General features: G+C 39.8%; 2 protein-coding genes across 3 annotated transcripts; both read right to left on the reverse strand.

The window, feature by feature from the left end:
* Positions 1-258: 258 nt before the first annotated feature.
* Positions 259-12,964, reverse strand: LOC139950049 (uncharacterized). The gene is made up of 14 exons (XM_071948681.1): positions 12,705-12,964; positions 11,805-12,011; positions 10,783-11,456; positions 10,138-10,192; positions 9,055-9,083; positions 8,260-8,380; positions 7,689-7,907; positions 6,761-7,117; positions 6,115-6,213; positions 5,563-5,765; positions 4,456-4,786; positions 3,511-3,666; positions 1,807-1,962; positions 259-1,120 (listed from the first exon to the last, which is right to left on the reverse strand). The coding sequence occupies exons 1-14, from the start codon at positions 12,823-12,825 to the stop codon at positions 966-968; spliced, it is 2,883 nt and encodes a 960-aa protein (XP_071804782.1). The 5' UTR covers positions 12,826-12,964; the 3' UTR covers positions 259-965.
* Positions 12,965-14,696: 1,732 nt separating this feature from the next.
* Positions 14,697-25,766, reverse strand: LOC139954331 (uncharacterized). 2 transcript variants are annotated; one of them, XM_071954086.1, is made up of 7 exons: positions 24,005-24,841; positions 22,988-23,120; positions 22,504-22,542; positions 18,589-18,726; positions 17,972-18,031; positions 16,679-16,798; positions 14,697-16,426 (listed from the first exon to the last, which is right to left on the reverse strand). In XM_071954086.1, exons 2-7 carry the CDS (start codon positions 23,094-23,096, stop codon positions 16,176-16,178), a joined length of 717 nt encoding a protein of 238 aa, XP_071810187.1. In that variant the 5' UTR covers positions 23,097-23,120; positions 24,005-24,841; the 3' UTR covers positions 14,697-16,175. The 2 variants fall into 2 exon arrangements, with proteins under 2 accessions (XP_071810187.1, XP_071810188.1); XM_071954087.1 differs by lacking the exons at positions 22,504-22,542; positions 22,988-23,120; positions 24,005-24,841 and adding an exon at positions 25,516-25,766.

A 25,766-nucleotide genomic window follows, 5' to 3' on the forward strand; every position in this document is an offset into this window, starting at 1 on the left:
TAGTATTAACAGGATGAAATAAATGCACGAAATACGGATGTACACTCAACTGTCGAATCCGAGCGTATTGTGCTAGTGAAAATGTTGCCCAACTCCTCTCAAGAACAACCCCACTTAGCAGCAAATGTGGAAGGCAAATGATTATCAGAACAACATTTTCGGGGGAAATAAGAAGTGCAGCCAGCCATAATATTAATAATTAACCGTTTGACAAAAAGAACTGTTTACTTTTTTCCAATCAAAATATTTATTGTTGGATATTGGTTTATTATGTCAAATATACACGTTTCATTTAAATTGCAATGAAGAACTTAAAACATGTACTAAGCAGATTCATACTCTTTTACAACCATGGCTAGGTACAATCATACATTGGTAGTCCAGCCAATGCAAGTTCAAAATTAAAGTTCCCATTGATACCAAGGATCTGCACAACAACGTATAAGTGGAATGCTAAGCTCAGTTCATAGTTTAAAAAAGATTGCAACAACTGCATTTGAATAAATTGCATAAAAAGCTTTACAAAATACTGTTCTTTAAATATTTACAAATCTTATGGGCTAATTCTTTGGGTTAAACGGCCAAACCAAATTAAGCGTTAGTGTCGGTAGACGCAGTTTTGAATAAGTTTGAGCAAAAAATAAATTGCACCATCATGAGTTTCTGGTCCATTGCAAGCACTCTTGTTTAAAGAGATTTATAATAATAGTAATAGTAAAAGACGACAATGTATTTGTATGCGTTAAAAATATGTGGTCTTTCGTTCTATCATTATTGAATCACCCCCAACAAAATGAATCAAAGAATGATGACGACATGCTTCCCTGTGCTTGGAATTATATGTTCAATAATGATTCGGCGATTTTTATATAAAACATGGATGAAATATACCCAATAACTTCCCGGGGTTAATTTCCTGTGAGTTTGTTGGGCGGTGTGAACAGGGTTCATGAAGGGTAGTTTATTTATGGGATAGCAAGATTGCAGTTTTCGTCAAATCGTACTAGCTCCGGATGTCTGCACATATCCAGCCAGAGGAAACACTCGTTCTGATAAGTCTGCCCGTTGGAGCCACAGAGTGGGGAGTATGACCTGGTCGGACAGCTCTTCTGGCATGGTTCTAGCATGGAAGAAAGGAAGAAAGAAAAACATGTTGGGGCAAATTAATTTATGCTCAAGTCGGGGTCCATTTTCGAATTTTAAACAACCTATTATGTAGCTTAAAATATCTCGATATCTACCCATCAGCATTAACAAATCACTCTGAGACCGATTGTCAACTTATAAGCACGTGATGTCATGACCATACGGTCGTAGTTAAATAATATTGTAAATAGGTTTGTTTATGTCATTGTTCTCTAAAAAATATCATCTGCTCCCTTTATATTTCGATTTAAAAAAAAAAAAAAAAAAAACTGAAAATATGCTGTCCACACGTGCTTAGGTATTTTCGATGGTTTAATCATATGTACAAAGATGATTTAATTTGAAAACCCCCATCCAAAAAACCAACGGAGTGCTCTAGACCCCCCCCCCCCCACCAATAACCACCCAATTTCAAACGTTTTTTGTGTAGATATTAATAAAGTGGTGGTCAAGATCGTAAGAAGTGTGTGTAGGTACGGTGCTCATCCATGCATGGTACATACCGGTAGTGCATAAGTAAGAGTTATTTCTATGACGTGAAACAACACATTAATACAGTAAACATATTTCCCAGTTCACCATAAAAAAAAACTGATGTTTTAAATTACTAACTTCTCCCGAAAAATAAAGGACTGTTCATGGTTTTAAGGATCCACCTACCATTAACGCAAAGCCCTCTATACGCAGTTTGAAGTTCTTGTCCGTCAATAATATTGGACTGACATGATGCCATTGTGATGAGACAAAGGGATGGGTACGAGTTCCCATCCGTTCCACACACGGGGTCATTAATCCCTGGACAGCTCTCTGGACAATCTACAAACCAGGATATAAAGACACAAAACAACTTATTAAACTTGTCTTTAAAGGCAGTGGACACTATTAATAATTGTCAAAGAATAACCCTCACAGTTGGTGTATCTCAACACATGCATAAAATAGCAAACCTGTGAAAATTTGAGCTCAATCGGTCATCGAACTTGCGAGATAATAATGAGAGGCAAAAACACCCTTGTCACACGTAGTTGTGTGCGTTTAGATGGTTGATTTCGAGACCTCAAGTTCTAAATCTGAGGTCTCGAAATCAAATTCGTGGAAAATTACTTCTTTCTCGAAAACTATGGCGCTTCAGATGGAGCCGTTTCTCACAATGTTTTATACCATCAACCTCTCCCCATTACTCGTCACCAAGAAAGGTTTTATTCTAATAGTTATTTTGAGTAATTACCAATAGTGTCCACTGCCTTTAAACTCGTGATACTATTTCTTTTGTCCTAATACGTTAATTTTTCTGGTAGAATCCAAACATGATCCAAACAATCGACTGGCTTCGGGTCTGGGCCCAATTTCATAATCTGATCAGCAGATAATTGTTATGATAGGCAAAATTAAGCGGTACACCAGTCGCAGCGATGTAAACTTAACGGAATTTTTGCTGGTAACCCATTTTTGTTGAGCAATACTTGTATGTGCTTAGCACGTTTTGTGCTTACGGACCCTGGCTCTATCCAACGGTGCTCTATCTTTATCTTGGAAACTGTGGAGTAATCGGTAAGCTGCCACAAAAACTTTTTTGTTTAACGATTTCTTTGAATCGATTCGTGGAAACAAACAAACAATTCCCCAACAAAAAGCATCACGACAGTGGTAATGTTGATGTACCAAAGAACACAATTGCCAGTCAAAGTTACTCATCGTCAGCCGGTGTAGGCGTTGAAGCTACGGAGTGGCTATACGCACCACACCATCTTTATTTGCATAAGAGAAACAAGTTGCAACCCCATTAATTACCGAATGGCCACATGCAAAACAAGGATCAGCTGGCGGCGAGGATCTAGACAAGTCCAGCACCCTCTTTTGGTCGGGCATGGAGGTTGTTGAGGTGTCCCGGTGTGGCGGTTTCAACTTTCCGCTGTGTTCAGTTTTCCGAATGGCCAAATACGGTAGCATTACGTCATGCGATGCCTGCGCACAGCAAGCGAAAGTAGTCAATTTTTAGTGCCGTATTGAGTTATCCGTTACCCTCCGGTAGCTGTCATGGCGGCGCCCACGAGTCGAGTGCAACTAGCGGCAAACGCGTGGATCGTATCATAATCTCCGGGTCGCACGAGATAATATGTCGTGCGCACGAGATAATAATGTTTTTGGCATGGACAAAATAATAAACTTTCATCCAGTTACTAGATGTTATTGACCGACACATAAAAAAACGCGCGTGTAAACTGGGTGAGAGCTCAGAATGGAATGTCTGCCAACCATGCATGCTGCCCAAAGACTATACTGTGAGAACGACAGCGCCCCTTTTAAACATGGACTAGTTGCTGCTTAACCATGGATGAGGTTCATGTAGATGGTTTAACTTACCCAATGGTTGATGGTCACATGATCCCTGGTGACGAACTTCGGGTTTGCTCTCGTCCCGAAGGCAAGCTATGCGTCCCATGTTGCACTCGCTGTAATAAGTCATGCCGTCACTACCGCAAACTGGATCAAACTGGTCTGAACAGGATTCGTCACATCCTGAACATAGAACATTTAATAATGAAATTACTTGTTTAGTTGGTTTAACCGTGGTTTAACCTGATATTTTAATCCCTAATGGGAAGCACATTTTAAACAAGGTCACACTGTTCGGTTCATTTCTTATTATATATATATATATATATATCAAATAATAAACCACACGGGAAACTGACTGGGTACATTTTTAAATGATTTTTTAGGATCGAACAAAGAAAAATTGACTAGAGCGGGATTTGAACCAACGACCTCCGGTTTAATATATATATATATATTTTTGAGCGGGGTTAATTTTTTTTATAAAATATATTTGTGTTGTTTGATAGTATGTTCAGCGTTCATGGATATTTACTGCCATCAGACACTATAAAAACAAACTATTTTCCCCAGGACACTGTTTCATAATTATTGATGGTAAATTTTTCTTGTTTTTCAGCTGAGCTATAAACCTCACCATACGTTGTGAAAGTACCAGCACAAAGACTGTTGTTCATATAGTCTCAGTTATACGTACGTTTCAAAGCAAGATGTCCACATCATCAAAAATTACAATGTCACACACTGCTAAGTTTTAGTTTAGTAGACTCCAGCACTGGGACATTTCATTTCCCTCTATGCTATATCGTTTGTCGAAAGAAAAGTCAGCGTCAACACTACACTAGTGTATAATAGGCCTACTTGAAACAAGGGTTAACATTGGTACCTTGAAAATGAAAATCGTAAACACTGTGGTGCGGGTATCCAATGGCCTCAGTGCAAATGAAAAATCAACGAATGAACTTTCCTTACCGTTTTCCCCTTGCTCAAGACACTCTCCCATGTGCACAACGGAGAGTGAATCAACCACCACCCTGTTCCCGCAGGCGACCACCCTAAGGTGGCACCATGAGAGGTAAGTCACGCCGTCTGAACCGCAGACTGGCAGGTACAGCAAAGAACACTCGTCTTCAGAGGGGCAATAGCTCTGACGCTGTGGTCTGTCGGGCATGGCTGCCGTTACGGGCCTTGGTGCCTCGGTTGGCTCTGCTACTATTGTGGGCTCTGGCCTCGGCAAGGCTGGATTTTGATCTTCAAAAAAGGGAAAGTGCAGTGGTTCGATGCATGGTCCGATGTACGCAACCTGACGAAAATTACAAATTACAACAGCAATGAGAAGTGAAGACAGACAATAGAGCAAGGAACATGGACAGACGCAGAGATATCCTACAAGGGTCACCGATTCAAAAACACTTAAAACACAATAGTGTATAGACAGAGAAAAAAACCATGGCAATAATTGCAAAGAGCAAACTAACAACACACTGTACTTCCTACAACAGTGGGAGTGGGTTCGACCTCCATTGTTCTCGTGCATAATTGACTCTTATCAATGCAATTTGTAACAATTCGCGGTTTTGACTGTTCTCACCCTATATGGTTCTAAAATACCATTTTTTATACCTCAGTAACAAACTGTTAAGTTTGATTGGTCGAGAATCAATCATGTGACGCGCAACAAAAACGCATTTTACATGGCTCGACGGGGGCCGGGTAACCTGAAAAGTGATGTACACCGGTGTACATCACCTTGATCGTTCCCAGCGTTGGTCGATTTCGCGCTGTGTACGAAATAACCGCGGGTTCGAGGGAATTGTTTCTTGTTCGTCTGCTTATTAAACAATGAACAGTCCGTCGTAATAATGTTTGAAGATGACAGCAGAACTTCGAGAAGAGGAATAACAAATACACAAAGGTATAACAAAACAGTTGTTGCACGTTGTGACTGGGGTCCATGCGTTTTGTACACCGTCGAGAGAAAATGGCACCCTCGGCTTCGCCTCGGGTTCCATTTCCCCCCTCGAGTGTACAAAACGCCATGGACCCCGTCACAGCGTGCAACAATTGTATATTGTGTACCTGTATGCCAGGGTCGCCAGCCTGGCACGCAGCTGATCGCAGGAGACATTCAGAGTTGTACGTCTGTCCATTCGTGCCGCACACATAGCTCGTTTCAAGCGGACAGCTCGTCGGACACGGTACCGTCGTTCGCGGCGTTGACTCCGGCGTGTTTGGGATGGGAGGCACGGTGGCCTCGGGGACTCCTGGAAAAGGCGGAAAGGCTGAAACGAATTCGATAGAAATGGAATAGAAATAAGGTTTTATTGAATGATGTCCAACATGCCTGATGCCCAAAATGGCTTGTGGTTAGACCTAAAAACAGTATGTAATGAGCGAAAGAGTTTTCAGTTTAACAACCAATCCCAAGATCACGTTTAATTTGAAAAAAATCATAATATACAACAAACCAAAACAATTATTTATAAATTAAATAAAACCCACTGAAATAAACCTGGACCTGAAAACGAATGGATTTTGTTATTTGTTTTCATAAGATAACATAATGCTGGAAGAAAAAACCACACAAACAAACACTCGACTACTATTAAACGAACAAAAACATATTCTCACCCATTGTTGTCAGAGGGGGTCTGTCTGTTGTAAACCTTGATGTCAAGCCAGATGACGTCATAGTTGGTGGATTTGTTGCTGGATAAGTTGGATTGACATCTAATAATAGGATTTAACGGGAATTATTAATGCCGAGTTCACTTGTAAAGTTTTAGTCTAACGGTCATTATTTCATAACGCTATTGTGCTACAGCCATTTCTCTGGGTGAAACGGCCACACGACTATCAATTTTTCTCTTCCTCCGTGTTTGTAGGGCCATGGTTTGAGGCAGAGCCCCATTGGGACTACATGAAGCTGTAGCAAGCTGTATAGAAACGACACATTTTGATCACAAAATGTTTGCCCTCCCCGGCTCATGAAACCGTAACTAGTTCCACACATTTAATGTGTTAGTTTGGTTTGGTTTGGAATAAAGGCAATGGTAACATAGTAACTTAAGTACTTAAGTGGCATAATCGACCACATTCTTTTTTAAGAGGGGAGGGTGTGGACCGTGGTTTATACTATAATCAAAATATTACTGAGCTTTGCAAAAGGCGAAGTGAGTGAAGGGTGCACCATCCTCCACGATGCCCACGGGCGCCATAGACCCACCCAAGGCTGAAAAGTCTTAAATAGGAAATTGATAATAACATGATTCCATACCGTTATTATCTTCTTCAGAGTCGTCATCCCCATCATCGTCATCATAATCGTCGTCGTCTTCATCATCTCCATCTCCTCTTTCTGTTGAGTCATCCTCTTCACTCTCATCCTCAATTTCTAATGGCTGACCTCTACCTCTTCCAGTACCGCCATAGTTACCCCCAAGAGTGCCTGCCACTGTACCTCCGGGCGGGTTTATACCCAACTCGCCCCTACGGCAAGGACCCTTGGAGGCTACTCTAATCAGCCGTTTCTCCCGACAACCTGCCTGGCGTAGATGACATTTGGACCGGTATGTACGGCCGTCGTCGCCGCAAACATTTACCTTGGTTGGTGGGCAAGGCAACCCACATAACGCTGTCGAAAGAATGGGGGGGGGGGAGGGGGCGGAGAAAGGTTAATGTAAAATATACATTTTTGATTTTTTCATTCTGCTCAATAATCTGTTTTCCTCCCAGGATGTATACATGGTAAGCTTGTTTCCTTGCATTTATGAGTGGGAAGTATGCCGACGCCCGAAACAAGACAGTTAATGAGTGGCTAGGTTTCTAGTCAAAAGGGCGGCAAGAGAAAAACCCGATGGCATAGGCCTGTCCATTGTTTTTTCTTACATATACAAGATCCGATAAGAGCCAAATTTCATAACGAAAAAAGAAATAATGCTTTGCAAATTTCTTTAAAGCAAACATGAGTTGGCTACCAGTCACAACAACGTTAACTTTATGTAAGATTGGCTGGTATTGTAACCCGTTTCTGTTTAGCAATGCTTTGCCTGGCAAGTTTTCGTGCTTACATGCTTTATGAAATTGGGCCCATTGTATAGTTATAAAATACAAGGTGACCCAAGTTCCAGAGACACAATGGATGTGTCTGTTGTTAGAGTAGTAAAAACAAAATTGCCCAACCATCGCAACGAAAATCAACATGCCTGATCTATCCCGGAAGTCTTGGTATGAGTCAGGTGGGCAGGCCCCAGTGTGTGCCACACGTAGCCCCGTCTGGCCTCTCTGCTTCAATTGCTGACACGAGGTATGACGAAGCCGGCAGTGACTCTGATACGTCAGACCGTCTGATCCACACACCGCCCCCTGGTTCAGATGGGCTGGGCACGGTCCGCAAGGCGGCAGAAGACCCGGGCGACCTCTTCCTAATGTAGAAAGTCGAAACGTGTGAATTTTCAGACATCCATGACAGTTTAAAAACAAAACAAAATAACCCGACCATATTTCTTGTTGAAATATGAAGCCTTACTTGTATTAAAATTGTTGAGTGAAAATAAACCCTCTCTAAAAAAAAACTGCGTTACTTCAAAGGGGGTCGATTCATAACAATAATACTAACAGCTCTCCAGTGCTCTATACAAGAACGTACGTGTGTTTTGAAGTCATTAATTTGTGGAATGATTTAAGTCATTAATACATAGGAACTGATATTTAGCACAACAAAACGTAAGAATGACAAGCGCGTATCTGAGCAAAAGTAGAAAATAAATGCTTTACCCGAATCATCTGCTTGCGCCAACCAGCGACCATCCAAAGAGAATGACAATAAGACCAGAGTCACGGCGTACCGGTACGTCCCGAGGAGAACCATCTGAGGGTTGATTATGTTGGTTTCTTCCTGCAGGGCAAGAGATTCATTCAAACACAGAGCAATAAAATCATAGTAATCGTGTCTTGTTCAAGTAATATTGCTTTTATAGCCCAACTTCTTTTTGCTTTTATAAACACCAACATACACCGTGCCCGATATGTGGCAGAGGTTGTGTCCCCACCCTCCCCCGCCATTCTTATAACATAATGGGTTAAATTTCAAACAATTATAGTGAAATCTGAAATCTATTATATTGTAATTGGCCTTTTCATCCACCGATATTTTGGTGCTCTCTCACTCGTCCTCCTTTTAATAGGTCCATGCTTGCTCGCTCAAACTTGAGCAACGATAAGCAACAGCGGGAATAACCAGCGGAACCATAAATTCCTCAACTATACACTATACACTATACTATACTAGTGATCACAATAAAGATTCGCATGACAAAATAAATGTAGATTGTTTGTTCTGTCTCCATTCCTCAGCCAAGGCCAGTAACAGTTTAATGCTGCCAAAAGCAAGTATTTGTGTAATGTTTAGCTTGAATACTATTACAACACTGAACGTACTTGCCGGTGTTTTGCGATATTATTTTGTACATAAAAGATGAAACTATAATAGTCTGCGTTTGAGTTCTGCTGAACTTAGTGTGACTTTTTGTTTAACTTTATAAATCTAATGAAACCATAAATTCCACTTACCAGTAGTAATGAGTATTCCGATTCAGTTTCTCAAAATGAAGTCAAATTGCGCCTAACCTCACAGCATAGTTTATACCGCAATCACTTCCAAGCCATGTGTTCTCTCACACAGACACATTTCGCGTCGCAGCCGTTTACGTGAATCTCGTGCATCCACATGGATGGGATTGTGTATACGTGCGCAAGGAAACGCACAATTAACCTCTTGAATTCGAGGTTAGCCAAGGCTTGTAAACCGATTTTTTGTAATGAGTTGAAAAGCAGACGTGCTTTATGATTGTACCGGATTACAGATGTGTGTATTTGCAAGGCGCATATCCGGTAGCGTTAATTAAATCTGTTTCAATTCCTTTGTTTTAGGCCAGTGTTATACACACTATCGGGCACGTGTACTCTAACAAAGGATTGCAAAATTAGGACAGGTACTTGGTCAAGTATTACTAATTAGATCAATAAATTAAGCTTCCTTTGATGAGTAAAATGACCGTACACAAAATAACTTCGAAATAAAAAAGTGAAGAACACTACACGCTGAGAGAACTTTCAAAAAGGAAGTTACAAACTTTAAATTTATCAGAGAAACAGACTGTATAAAGGGGCGTGACGTCAGCAGTCGCAGGATTCCGGACGTTTACTCTTGTCTAATGTTAATCAATAGTATTCACCTTAATTGCTATGGTTGTTTCACACACACACGCACGCACACACACACAAGCATGTTTATGGTGCAGACCGTGGACTTCTCTTTGTTCTCCCATTGTTTGGACATACTTTATTTTTCAGACGTCCCCGTTGGTTTTGTACACAAAATCTACCGAGGACTGTCCCCGGTGTGACTTTTTCTCGGATCCCTTTTGTTAATGTCCTCGGTTATCAATAGTAGCCATGCCCACACTCACACACACACACACAACCCAGCGCAAACTTATAGAGTATTATCATTAAAACCAAAATAAATGCAAAGTAATTAAGCTATGATGAACCATCGTGTCGGCAATGGTACTGCAAACATACGTCATTTGACACTTTACCCGGTGATGTTATCATGTTATGTTTTATTTTATTATTCCAGTCTCAGTATACTGGAAATGAGATAGATATCAACAACATCCGGTAAGTGGCCGGTTTTAAAGACCAGCTTGAACGAAGATGGCAAAAAGTGATCTTCGGTTGAGGCTTAATAACATGTTGATCGGTGATAAACGAAAAAGGGTAAAAAATATCTTAATTACGGTTAAAATGATAAACGAACACATAGTATCAGGTTTAAATAGCAATCCCCATTCCATTTGGTCCTGCTCAAGAAGCTGTTAAATAATTGTCTTATACGAAAGGCATTCCGGATGGAAGCGAATATTTTACGGTCCATTTTGGATGGAGCCGGATGATTGTGTATTAGCGAAAATAATAGACGAACTGCTCATACATAGACCACAATCTTTGGTGTAAAACTATGAACAAACGCGTGGTACGCGCTGCGCACGACTCTCAGCCAATGAAAGCCTTTCCCGCGTGCATGTTTCATCAAAGATGGCGGTCAATGCAAGGGGTCACTTGTTGTTTGATATCGGTCAATACGCTAACAAAATGAATGTTGCCAAATGCCAATTACGACTACTGCTATAGAAGGGCTACCTGCAAACCTACACTAAGCAGTGTCCAAATTTTGCACAATATAGCTTATTACACCCTTAAAGTTTTACAACATTTTTGTTTTCAAATTCAAGCTAACATTGGTGTATATGTTTGTACAGATCCAGACCGTCCAGAGAGTATCGGAGTCATTTCAATTTGATCACGGCTCTCATCTGAAGCCTGTCGATTCCTTGTTATACTCATAGTCCTAGATGAGTACAATCGGAAAGCGACTACTGCCAACAAAGATGCGAGTGCTATAGATGAGAACGCCACAGCTACTCTGGCTCCCATCGGGAGACGGGATACAACTGGCGGGGCAGCGGTACCAGGAATCCTAGGAGGGAGGGTATCGGTTTCCAAATTGGTTCTTAAGGAACATTTTGTGTTTTGGGGGCAGTTGGGAAACTTCGGAAGTTTTGGAAGTTCCCTAACCGACCTTTGTAGGCCTACTCCACATTTACAGCTTTGAGGGCCCGACTTGTCAACGCAATACATCGGCGCGGGCTTCGAAGGGAGGGATGTTGGAAGTGTTGGCTTGGGTGTGGTCATATCTTCATCGCTCTCATCTTCAGTGGTTTCTTCATCTTCTTCATCGTCTTCTCCCGGCTGCCCGGTAGGCCTATCCCCGCTGCCAGCATGGCCACCGTCGCCAGTTTGGCCACCGTCGGTTGTTTCTTCAGATGAGCTTGTTGCCGATGATGTTGTGTCCAACTCTGATTGGTCGTCGTCATCAGAGTCTGTCTTGGTCTTACGAACAGCTCCTGCTGTATTGAATGATTTCGTAAAATATTTTATTGGTTAAACCCAATGTGGGCCCTTCTTCTTCATCAAGGGCATGTTGAGTGGTGAAGAAATTATCTATTTCATGTTTCATGCAAATTGGTTAGCCTGATCATTTCAAACTTGCTCTGGTTTGGTTGCTGGTTGGCGATATGCGAGTTTCCCTGTAATGAACGAAATATTGCAACTATAAGGTAGTAATTTACCCCTGAATTGCTATAAATATGATTTTATATATAAAAACTTGGGTTGTAATTGTTTTAATGAGAAAATCCAGCCCAGCTCCCATAAACCACACCTTCTTAACAAATACTCTCATCTTGAAGTCTCACCCTCTTTGTCAGCGTATTGGTATTGGCAGGCCCCGATGTATCCGACTTGATTATTTTTGCCGCTAATACACGTTTGATAAAACAGATGGCAGGCACTATGGTAGGATTGGCCGTCCGTGCCGCATACCACCCCTGCTGATCTACCCTCCCTCTGACAATCGTCGAATTCTGCTCGACAATCTCTCGTTGAATTAATCACCTGTATTTCTGAGAGAGGGAAAGATATTGCATTAATTTTTTTTATTTTTTTATTTTTTTTTATTACTTATTGATTTTGGGGGTGAACAAAGAATTGACTGCAGTGGGATTTGAAACAACGACCACCGAAATAACGTACCGGTATACTAATTGCTGTTATTGCGCATAAATATTTATTCACAAATACCTCAGACAGTTTCGCTATTCCTATTGGTGGAGAGCGCGTCACGTGGGTGTATATAAACCTTTGTTTATGACCAAAAAAGTGTTGAAACATGGGCGTGACACGCGAGTTTGCACCTCCGTCTCGGTAAAATTATCAAGAACCAGCAGCCGATTTCACGAAACGCTAGGAGTTAGGACGAGTAACTCGTTCTAACGTAGGATTAATCTTAAGGTCTGCACGCTACAGCGCAGGGTTGGGACTCGTCTAAGTCCTAAGATCAATCTTAAGTTATGAAGAGTTTAGTGAAATCGACGGCAGGCCTCGTTGGGATTAAACCATTAGTTGAAAACCTCTTCACCACACATTGATTCCCTTATTGCTGACACCTAGATTTGGGTATGTCACACAATGACCACTAATGGCGGGTGCTTTCTATTGGAACTTATACAAGCATGTTTCTCTTTAAGCCACATTACAGCAAAGTATTTCCTATATTTATGCTTTTCCCCAACCCTTCAATGTATATTGTGACTCACCGTTACTGTTACATTTTACTGATGAACCAAAGAACAGAAACGCTTGAAGCACATACGATGACGTCACAAGATGCGTAAGGAGGACCATGGTGACGTTCTCAAAAGAGTGGTAATACGTCATATTATCATACTGGATTGGATATAAGACAATAACAGACAGTACGTCTGGTCATCATGCATGTAAATCGTCGTTTTGATTTGAGTTTTTGCAACTGCAACCTTGAAAGGTATGCCAGGTAGATTGAAAGGTCAAAGGTCACTTCCTCCTCCCGTATTAAGGCCGTGTCCGAATTGGCGACTTCGGCTACAGCTACGGCTAGGGCGCGCGCATCTGCTATTCTTCAACACTGACAGACGCGCTGATCTAGACGTAGCTGTAGCCAAAGTCGCCAATTCGGACACGGCCTAAACAACAAAACAGTGATTGGCAAAACACAATGCACTTGTCCTTATTTCCTCCATGGTCAGACTAGATCACTTAATATCATTGTGATTTGCTAATTATCCAAATAAATTTATAAATCAAGTTGTTACGCATTGGGAACATTCCTATATTATAGGCCTACCCAAATGCAAATCTAACTCATCAACTCATACAAAAAAGTGCGTTCGTGGTTTGGGGCCGGTTCAACAATAATGTGCGAGTAAATTTTGTTTTATCAAATTGACTTCTTTATCATGTTTAGTGGTAAATCACTGCCAGATTACCGGTGTCAAAATGAGTAACACAACTCGATTTGACGCTATATTTTTAATATCTGGTACAAGAAGATGTTAATTGGGCATTACGTATGCAGTTACGAAGAGTAACATTATCAGTCTTTTACGTATTTACTATATTATCGTATCTGAGGCTACAGCTACTTGACGTATCTACTCAAAATGAAATCCTACCTTTATAAAGACGTGATTCCCATCATGGAGTTAAGACGACGACTTTGAATCACCACATTTTACCGTGGGGTTTTAAAAGAAACGAACAGACTACAAGTTTATGCTATACATGAACAACCATACGATTGTAGTTCTCAGAATAAGATGAACAACCTCGTTCTTACAATGATCGAACCCCTATCACGTAAGGTACAGTGTTGATGTTTTGGCACTACCGGTGTTTGATGGAACGATTTTGGGGGTACTGAACACACCCTCCTAATGTATAATTGTATGACAAACAATAGCTGTCATAATATAACCATCTTGTTTTCGGGGAAAAATTTAACTATCGATGGAAGTAGAAAGTATGGGATCTTATCTCCTTCATTTTTTTTTTACGCTGTCGCATTTAGGATCATGGGCGATATTTTTTGCTGATTTGACCGTAGGCCTTGCCAGGGTCCTTTCTCTATGCTCTATGGTAGAACTAAAAGCATTTCTCCGGTGTGCAGTTATATTTGCTTTATAAGTGTAATTTGGTGTTTTAAGACTGGACCAAGCAGTAACGAATGTTGCTTTTTATAAGCCGTAGTACTCCATTTAACAGCGCACGTTTCCTGGCAGGGTATAGTGTTTTAGAAAACCTATACAATGGATGTGAGGTTGAGTATAAATTAAGTATTCATTTATGATTCCTGTTGACTCACATCCGTTTGATACCTTCCTGCCCACTGAGTCTCTTATCTCTTACTGGTACACCAAATACATTGTCAGTATCAACACGCAAAGAGTTGAAACTTTGCAGGGGGTGGAAATACGATAGTGTTTGCGAAAGTCTTTCTCCAGAAGACGATTAGAGCATACTGGTCGAAACGTCGAGTTGAAACCAACGGTTCTTTTCAGAACCACACCAACGCGTTTAGAGATTATCATTATGGTGTTACCGCAAACCTTTGCTATATAATATCTGAAACGCTCAAAGCTACCTGGATTTTGATAAATTTCTCACAATCATGAAACTATGCCTCTTTTTGTTTTCCTTTTCTAAAAATTTAATTTTAGATTTCTGTTTAATATCTATAAAGAATTTTACTCTTTTAAATGAGCAGGGTCTGGGAGGGCACATCCTCTTCTCCCCTTATTTTTTTAAATTACTGTATTGTCCAAAAAATTAAAGCAGAACTTCTATTTCATAAAAACTGCTTAAAGACACTGGACACTATTGGTAATTGTCAACGTTTTAATTGTAATTTTCAGAGTTGGTGTATCTCAACATCATGCATAAAATAACAAACCTGTGAAAATTTGAGCTCAATCGGTCGTCGAAGTTGCGAGATATTAATGACAGAAAAAAACTACCCTTGTCGCACCATGGTCACACTAAGTTATGTGCTTTCAGATGATTGATTTCGAGACCTCAAATTCTAAATCTGAGGTCTCGAAATCAAATTCTTTTTTTGAAAACTACGTCACTTCAGAGGGAGCTGTTTCTCACAATGTTTTATATGATATAACTGGCATACAGATCCTTGTCATTTGATTGGTGGAACTTTCTTCACGTGACATTCACTATTACTCCCATCCGCACCGGCGATCAAAAAGACCTATACGCCCATGGGAAATAGCATTTTCCATTCAACAGTTAGGATTATCCTTGTTCCCAATGTTTTTGAGCAGTACAGTGCCGCCGCGCCGCTGCTAAAACAATTAAAGGAGCACCTGTGCAAAAGGTTGTGATCCGATTTGTGCATTGTTGCCACTACGCGGCGCTATATGATTTTTGGTTGTCAGTAATTTGTGTGATTTTTCATAATACATCAAATACATCAAATGACAAAATGTCAGTTATATAAAACAAATATTGAGTGGCTTTAATTTGTGGAATGGAAGGAATAATTATCGCTAGGTAAAATTTGGACTGTTCCATTTCACTCGGCTTCGCCTCGTGAAATGGAACAGTCCAAATTTTACCTTGCTATAATATTCCTCCCATTCCACTCAATATCCCATTCCACTCAATTTATAGCCACTCAATATTTGTATACTATCAACCTTTCCCCATTACTTGTAATCAAGAAAGGTTTTATGATAATTATTTTTTTGAGTAATTACTAATAGTGTCCACTACCTTTAAAGGCAGGGTATTCTTTCGGGAAGACCATTATTATCACTTTGTGTCTCAACATATGTATTAAATAACAAACATGTGAAAATTAATTGGGCTCAATTATTGGTCATCAAATTTGCAAGAAACATTTTTTAAACAAAACTGTTCAGTATATAGATAAGGCTATTTTATATACATAACCTCATTGCACTTAATATGACAATTGATTCGCTAATTCGTCAAAAGGTTTATTATAAAGCAAATTATATTGTTAAAAATAAACGTAAATTAAAATAGTTCTCCAATATAATTAAGCAAAGTTATTTTTATAATCAATTAAGCAGATTTTAAATTATTATGGGGGAGAAGCAAATTTGACAAAATTTTAAAAGTGCTCCCCGGTCCCCTGTTCCGCCGCCCGTGGGGGAGCTAGACCGAGGCCAGTGAGGGGTGTGGGCTACAAACTGTTATTCTAGTTTTCATGTTTACTAGAATTCCGTCTTATATTTTTCCAGAAACTCCGGCATTTTGACTCCGAATGATGGTGCTTTCTGGCTGCAGTCATCAAATGTAACATCTTCTTCACTTGCTACACAGTACTGCTTTACGTACCGGTACTTCTTGTCTTTGCTGCCCTTGTCGGGGGTGCTGTCGGGGGTGTTGTCGGGGGTGTTGTCAGGGCTCTTGTCGGGGGTAATGTCGGGTGTGTTGTCAGGGCCTTGTATTTTATCTTCACAACCTTTCAAGAAAGAAGAAAGAAATAACGAAGAAAGAAATAACAATGAAAGAGTAGAAAGACTTTTCCAAAGACTATTTTCGTGAAGAACAACGTTCCCTAGTGGAAAGAAATCCGTTGAGGAAACAATTTTTTTTCGGACAAGGATGATTTTATTAATTGATTTGAACAACCCAACGATTCCACAAGTTATGCTTCAGCTTTGGTAAGGATGCAGAACTAGCTACCTTATTGAATAATAATAATAATACTCACTTGGCTCTTTACTCGACCCCGGGCATGTCGGTTTAAAGACTGCATTTTCCTTTTGCAAAGAACAAAAACCACAGTACCACTTCTTTTTCTTGTTTCCCCTCCCGCACACAGGTTTGAGCGCTGGAAAAAACCATCGGTAATCGAGAAAATCAACACCCTTTTGAAAGTTTCACAAATCAAAAAATTAAAACATTGCAAACAAATAAATTTGACAAAATGTCGTTTTTCCCGCGAACTATTGATTTTATAGAACAGGTAGATTATAGGCTAATTCGCTTATATTAAGAATAAGAGGATCGGAATGAACTACCCCTCGCCAAAGAAAATGGTGGTTCAATGTTTAAGGTTTTGCTTAAAGGCAGTGGACACCATTGGTAATTGTCAAAGACTAGCCTTTACAGTTGGTGTGTCTCAACATATACATAAAATAAAAAACCTGTAAAAATTTGAGCTCAATCGGTCATCGAACTTGCGGGAAAGCAGTCCGGAGCTGGGTATTGGAAGAGTTGTGACAATGACTGACCAGTTTTCGTTGACCGAGTGGTTACACCATGGAGGAAGGAATAGAAGGAGCTCGAACGACCCGCAAAACCGCAGAGTAACAAAAGAATACCCTGACAATGCCCCGTCTAACCAGTGGAAAAAGATAGGAGACCTCCAGCTGGACGGCCGATTAACGAGCAGGATTAGATTTCGTTGTACAGAACGCGCGGTACCGCCGCTCTGCACCGTTGCCTTAGTGTAAAGTTGAATCATTGGAGACAAGAATTTATTGTGAATACACACGTTTTCATTTACCATTTGTGGTGTTTCACTGAAACATCATGGCATATTTTTTCATTTTTTTTGACTTTCCGGTCACTAGCGGTGGTTCAAAATTTGGGTATTAGCACACGAGGGTGGTTGGTATTCAATTGTGTTTTTCGATTTGGTGAGCACAAGTGTACACAATTTTTATCAGGTCTCAAAAAAGTTGTTTTTCTGTATTATATCCATACGACATACGACACCATGGTTGAGTGAAGAACCAAGTGCGCACGCGCAAACTCACATACGCCAGTCAGTTCGCCTATTGTCTGAAGGTATATCGGTGATTACGAGGTGTTGTTAAACGACCGCGGTACCGCAGGTTCGACTTTTGATGTCCCTTCGTTCGAGCTCCTTCTATTCCTTTCTCCGTGGTTATACTGAAAGCCAAAAGTTGCACAATGTGCAGTCTATAGTCTGGCACCCTATGGGCATGTAGTTTCCTTAATCGTGGTTTCTGTGAACCAACAATGGTCGTACACTTACTCTTTGTTGGCGTTGTGTGCAATGCATCAGCGGTACACCTTTTAGTGGTAGAACCTGCAGCTGTGGATGATTTAAATCTTCAATTACAAATTTCGACAAAGCAACAAAATTCATTGCAAGACAATTGTCGGCAATACCATTGTGATTTGTATTGTGACATCATACTTTACTTAGCAACTGCGATAGATTTGCAGTAAAGATCAATTTTAGCTCTTAGTGAGTTTTTTTTTTACCAGGACGAACTACACACGTTCGTCCTGAAAAAAAAAACACCACACACCGGGGTCGACCCAGGGAAGCTAAACGAACGCACCCTACACAAGTCTCATTGGGTTAAAGGAACACGTTGCTTTGGATCGGTCGACGGAGTTGGTCTTTGAAAAGCGTTTTTATAAAATTGATATGGTTAGAAAGATGTTGTCAAAGTAGAATACAATGATCTACACAAATATGCCCCAAAATTGCGTGGTTTTCGTTTTACCTCGTCGACTAACACGGTCGGCCATTTATATACATTTTATAACAAACGGTTTCAAACGCTTTTTTATAGACCAACTCATCCGATCCAAGGCAACGTGTTCCTTTAACAGAAAACGGGATTGAATGGTTTGCTATACCTGAACAATATGACGTATGGACAATAGTAATAGGTCCGGGGAGGTCTTCTTCTTCTTCATGGTCAATGGAACACAAATCGCAGTACAACCGATAAACATTCAGGCCATACCTAACACACTTGGAGCTTTCACTCAAGTCTGTGAAAAAACACAATGAGAACATTATTCTTAGATAGGGCTACTCAACGATACAACATCCATGTTCCGGTGTCCATGGGAATTCTGTCCACCGGAGATTCGGTCCTTCATATGGGAAATTAGTGTGCTTTCGAAAGACCACGGAAGGGACACAGGACGGTGAACAAATTCTAAGTGCGTTTTTTCCCCAGTGAAGATGAGGTACAATAACAACGTGTGCCTTATGGAGGAAAACTCCATGGCCTTACCGTCCCAATCATGGAGTTTGCATGTCGATGCAACACAAGTACACGTGTATAGAGGGTATTCTAGACACGCTTGGTTGGTTGCGCCGATATGAGAAAGACGGTACATGTACAACACGTACATAAATGCTTAGTGGCCTCATCTTTCCTGGGGTAAAAATACACTATAAGGGATTACTGATTGTATATAATAGAGATCAGTGTATTAGGGAGCAGGAAAATCGATCGACGCATGCGCCAAACTGAAGTAGACTCCGTCGTGAAGAGATTGAGGACGCTATTTTGGTGAAACAACGTCCGGTCTGTACGACAACGGACTGATGTCGTTTGTACACGTTGTATGGTGGGGAGACTTGTGATAGACTCGATTCAAGCCCCGTTCTCGTGCGAGAGATCCTAAACAATCATATCCGACTTCAAAATGTAGCGATTGTGGTCCCGAGAATGACCAGGCACAGGGGGGCTAGGTTGGGGGATGCCAACATCGCAAAAGTTGTCTGATGTTTAGGCGATGAGACTGTAAATAAAAAGGACCCTTATGGGGACTGGGACTTGAATCATTTCTATATCACCATGCGGTCCACAACATCCAGGACGGGAGCACTCAAGCGTGAGAATACAGATTACTTTGCTATGCTCTCTCCCGTCCTGTGTGCTCCGTGCCAAAAATCGAAAGCTCGCTATTAACATGGGCTGGAGGAGGATGACTCTGAAGAGGGCGCTATCAGCAGAAGTTAGTACACACATATACACAGTTTGCCATACTTATGGGGGACCGAATCTCCGGGGGACAGAATCTCCTGCCACACCAACAGAATTTTTTTAAAGGAAGCTTACTTCTTGCCTAAGGCTAGCCTGCATTTTGAAACCATGTTTGTATATTTCATTTGGTTGGGATAGCCACCGGGTTAGCTCGGAGTCTCTAGTGGTAAGACATTTTCTCTAGCAGTGCAATGGTCATGGGTTTGAATCCCACCAGAGTGATTTGACTGTATGAAGGTACAAAAACTTCAAATGGCTTATGAAATAATTATCTGCATCATGGTCGTCTGTAATAAGTTAGAAGAGCAAGCATGCAGGGCTGGGTTTTTACGAAGTCATGCTCTGTAGTTTTTCCCTGCACACCTCCGTAAACCCGCAAGAATCCAATTCTTGACAAGCACTTCGCACCATATATGGGTTTGATTGTAGTACCTGATACCGTCTACTTCAGAACAATAACACCGATAATCACGAGTTCTTCACCGGCAACCAATTGTAAATTGTAGTAATATAATAAATTATGTGAACACTGAGCTTGTATGTCGCTCAATGATCCAGTGGATGATGCAAAACAAAAAACAAATCCCAACCATCAAATCCTAGTTAGGCCTATATTTTCTGTTGAAGGCAAAGTGTAAAGATTAAAGAACTAAGGTTTTCAAACAAAACTATATTAATTGAAGGTCTAGGGTCATAGGGTACACATTATTTTAAACCAATCATCAAAAGATACTGCATTGCGGGACATAATCAGAAAGATTCGACAGAAACTACAGTGAGAAAAATTGTGAATTGTTAATTATTTATATAAACCAACCTGGGTCCTGAATCAGAACGCTGCTGAGGATCCTTCTACTTAAAGCATTGATTTATACATATTATTTATTATTTATAACTATTATAACGCCGTTATGCACATCTCCCTCATTGGTGGATTATTTCAAACAGCGTTACAACGTATAGTCTCCTACTCAAGCCAGGAATTGGCAGTTAACATTCCGCCATTGATCAATGCTCCTGAAACGAAACTCCTAAAGAGTATGCCTATTATAGTCTTCAAAGAAATGTGAAGATTTCTACATTTATCGACAAAACATAATAAATGAGAGGTTTCAATTTAAAACATTCACGAAATGTGTACGACGACTCAATAACAAAGGCATTGACCAGGGGGCATGGAAGCAATCGCCTTCGTTGCCTCCGTGAAGTATCGGGCCCGCCATTGCCAATATATTATTTCATGGTATTTCAAAGTTTACTTGAATCGCCTTTGCGCATCGCCAATGTTACACCGACTACTATATCTGTTGACAAAAAAGAGAGAGAGATAAAGAAAAAAGGAAAATATAGAAAAATATTATCAAGTCATAAACGTTGAGTTAGAAAAATATTATCAAATCATAAGCGTTGAGTAAGCAAAAATACCAATCAGTGAATCAGTTCGATCGATCAATCAATCAGTCAATAGATCAGTTGATCGATCATCCAATCTATCAATCCTTAGATACTATTATTCAACAGTTGTTGCTTATCTGAGTACATCACAGGACTCACACGAAAAAAAGGTATTACATGGTTTAAGTCGTTTAAAGACACTGAACACTATTGGAATTGTCTAAGATCTCAACACATGCATAATATAACAAACCTGTGAAGATTTGAGCTGACTTGGTCGTCGAAGTTGCGAGATATTAATGAAATAAAAAACACCCTTGTCACACGAAGTTGTGCGCTGTCAGCTGATGCTTGATTTCGATATACTTCAAAATCTAATTCTGAGGTCTCAAATTAAAATTTGTGGATTTTTTTTTCTTTCTCGAAAACTACGTTACTTCAGAGGGAGCCGTTTCTCACAGTGTTTTATACTAACAAGAGCTCTCCATTACTCATTACCAAGTAAGGTTTATGCTAATAACTATTTTGAATAAATACAAATAGGGCCCAGTGTGCCTGCCTTCAATGGAGATTATCGTGGGAGATATTCCGGGGAGGGGGGTGGGGTGGCATGATTAGATATGTACCAGTCGCAATAACTAAAATCAGGTTTGGCACACGAACGAGTATTTGTACATCTTTAAGCCAACTTGAAGTATTCGCACAATGACTCGCTTGGCAAATCAAGAAGTAATTTTTTGCACAAAGTATGCAACCTCGTAACTGAACGATTATAATTGTATTAGAATCTTATTTTTGACCGCGCGAGGGCGTTATAAATAGTATTTTTATCACTCCCGGGGGTACACGCGATTCGCCAATAGAAGTTCTGTCAGTTTGTTGGGCGGCCGTTGTTTCAATTTGCTTTAGAGGTGGATTATAACAGCTCATTTTAATGTCCATGTTGGATTAGCTGTCTGTGGTGGTAATGTGTTCCAATTTTTAATTATTGTTTTGGGTATGAATGAATGAATACCGACGAGTCATAATGGAGATCAATGATACACCTCCGGAAGTGATTGAACGCGCCCTCAAGCGGGCAAAAATATGGCCCATTGGACATACTATGTTAATGATACAAATTGTAAAGATTTTTTTTTTCTTTTTTTCTTTCGATTGGAGTTATTCTACTCCGTTTATTCTACAAACGACAACATACATCACTCAATCCACATTAACAAAGAAGCATACTAAATACTGCTATTACATAGCAAAAAACGAACATTAAATAAATATTCTAGTATATACAAATATATAAAAAAAAAAAAAAAAAAAAAAAACTTTAGCGTGACATTTTCACGAAATTGTAAAGATTTATTATTTGATTCAGTTTTACCTTTTGGGAAGATTTCTTCTTGTGACTCATCTGATTCATCTACGAAAACAATGAAATTAAATACCAATAATAGTAATACTTTCATGCGTCTATTTCTAAAGAACTCATGATTAAGTTACCATATAGCGGCATGACTGCAAGTATGTTACTATTAGTACACAACTGTCAATACGTTGGCAAACTTTCAATTAGTTGACGGGGTGGTATAAACTATCACTGTTGGTCGAGTTGTTTGGTTATCTGGTGCAAATAATCTTCTCAGTGAGATATACAAATTATTATTACCGGGATAATTTTCAGTATCGGCATACTGCGACATGACAAAATGATCGTCTCAATTATCTGAATAAGTGATATGGCATTTCTGGGGCTCCGTATAATTCATATTCAGGAAATGTTCTGTTTTTGTACTTTGTAATTGGGAAGTGCAAAACTTCCGTTGCCAGTTGGTATCAATGTCATATAAGTAGAGTGTTAAACTTACCGGCGCTTAAATCGTCATCACAATTTGCAATCCGTGAAACAATACACAGACCTATACAAAGCTGAAGACACCATAGCCCGATGGTAATGGTGGGTCTACGGATTCTCATTCTCTTCGTACTTTGTGTAAATGTCTGTGGAAGAAGGAACAGTTAAAGGCAGTGGACACTATTGGTAATTGTCAAAGACTAGCCTTCACAGTTAGTGTATCTCAACATATGCATAAAATAACAAACCAGTGAAAATTTGTGCTCAATCGGTCATCGAAGTTGCGAGATAATAATGAAAGAAAAAACACCCTTGTCACACGAAGTTGTGTGCGTTTTAGATGGTTGATTTCGAGACCTCAAGTCTCGAAATCAAATTCTTTGAAAATTACTTCTTTCTCGAAAACTATGGCACTTCAGAGTGAGCCGTTTCTCAGAATGTTTTATACCATCAACCTCTCCCAATTACTCGTCACCAAGAAAGGTTTTATGCCAATAATTATTTTGAGTAATTACCAATAGTGTCCACTGCCTTTAAAGGAGATCCGTAATTAGCTCTTAGTACAACTCGCCCATCCACGCCCCCTCCTCCCCAAACGAAGACACCCACACACACACAAGCGCTGGTCAGAATTGACTCACTGGGATTCCGAGTCATTCTGGCACATAATAATATTAATTATTTGTGTTCACTTACATGGGTGACTAAAATTTAACTGTTCACGAAGATTATCAAAGTTTAATGTAAATTCACAGTATGAGATGACAAAACTGCCAAAATAAAACGTATAAATTACAAATATCCAAACAAAGACTCGCACACAAATTATTTTTCAAATGTGTACAACAATAAACATCCGTTCACTTGTATTCTTTATAATGCAGACCTATTATAGTCAATAGAAAACTACATTTTAAAATAATGCTCTTTTTCGATGTTTGTGTTTCTTTTATGGTACGTAACCACGACCACGATTAAAAGAAAACAAGGTGTAACAAGAAAACCCCTTACAAAACAAAACTAAACTTACCGTAATTAAATCAGTGACTTATCTCAGCAGAGGTTCACACGTCGGACAAAAGCTCGAGTTGTAGTATTTTCGGTATATTATTATCAATACGTGTAAATTGTGTCCTCCGTTCTAAAGCCGGATCTTTCACTTCCTTAACACTCATTTCCCCGACGCTATGCATGAAATATCTTTGGCTCTTACCAGCGTCCATTATTAGATATCTCTAATGATAAGGACCAATCACATGGTGTGCTCATTATTACCATTTTTCGTTTGAAACCCGAAAAGGATTAAACGCACATTTCATCGGCCAGGATTAGGCCTACCACTTCCTTTAATACACATTATTATTGGCCTGTAAATTTTCTCGCAGCACCAAAGATTATAAATCAAATTCACTTCGGAAACAATGAAGCAAAACTGAACGGGCTTATGGAATTGAGATATTAAATTTCATAGGAATTGGAGCTAACGGATGGGACGTAAAGCCATTGGCCCCGTGTGTTGTGTTATGCACGTAAAAGAAAGGAGAATGAGTTCGCTCCGCTGTTCCTGGTTTGATTGACAGCATATTGCGCCCCATACATTGTAAATCATTAAATTGTGCTATGAATAAAAGGAGTAGATCTCATGTATCATAATTCAAACGTAATCCCACAGATATGCACCTAATACTTTTGTCGAGTAAGTCTGTGTGTAAACGCGTAGGCTAGGCCTATATATATGCCACATCGTTCTAATGTTATCGCGAATTTTGTACCATGCCTATAATCGACCATGTAACCTTTGTTTACAACAAGAGTGACCTTGTACGTTCCATGTCATTTCCTGAATGGCGAGGGAAACACTGTTTACATGGAGAAATTCAACACAAATTCAACGGAGTTAAAAAAAAAAAAAAAAAAATGTATGCATATACAAGATTTGAAAAAATGTTAAAAAACTTAAGTCTTACAATCTCATAAGAAACGTAAGATTTTGATTTTTCCCCGTTAAGCCAGGTTCAAACCTTCCCCAAATGCGAATCGGGTTTTGACATCACAGTGCTGTTTGGGCAGCGAGTTGAGAGCAAGTCAACTGTCTGGGACTTATTATTTGTTGCAAAAATATCTACATCAACATTCGTATCGCATTAGCATGGAGATGAATTCGGCTTCAGGCCTGTAAGAAGTATGTGCAAATCTGCCGTCAGGAAGTCCATGGCTGGAATGTGACTTTTTGCAAGTGGTGTCACAGTTTACAGTAGACTGATGTAATACTAAAGGCCTGTTAATCTTCATCTGATGAAGGACAGAGTTACACATTTGAATCTAGTATTCGAATGTTCGAATTAATAGTTTATAAAAAGTACAAGATATTTTAGACGCGGATTTTAAAGAAAATGTTTTTTCTTGCAGCCCCATTTGATTCGCTCCAATCTAAGTGAGCATTTACAATCATTTATTGTCTGTGTGCTCATGAAGCTGGAAGATAATAAAGATGGCTACCAAATAATGAATAGCATAAATATAACAACAATGTGTTCTTACTGTGATTGTTCTTTCCTGCGGAAATTTCTTGAAACATCAAGAAAAACACAAAGCTCGTCGCACAGAGAAGCGTCATATTATTAGGTAGGCCTGCCATCCCACGACGTGCCATCATGAACTTCAGTTCCAACGTTTTTGGCTTCTCAAAATGGCGCGAAACAATTTCCAAAATTATAAACACTTGAACATAATATAGTGGTCAGAACTGACTGTCGTATTTATTCATATCGTATGTTTTCCTGCTGACACAA

Source organism: Asterias amurensis, chromosome 2, assembly GCF_032118995.1.
Source record: "Asterias amurensis chromosome 2, ASM3211899v1".
NCBI lineage: Eukaryota > Metazoa > Echinodermata > Asteroidea > Forcipulatida > Asteriidae > Asterias > Asterias amurensis.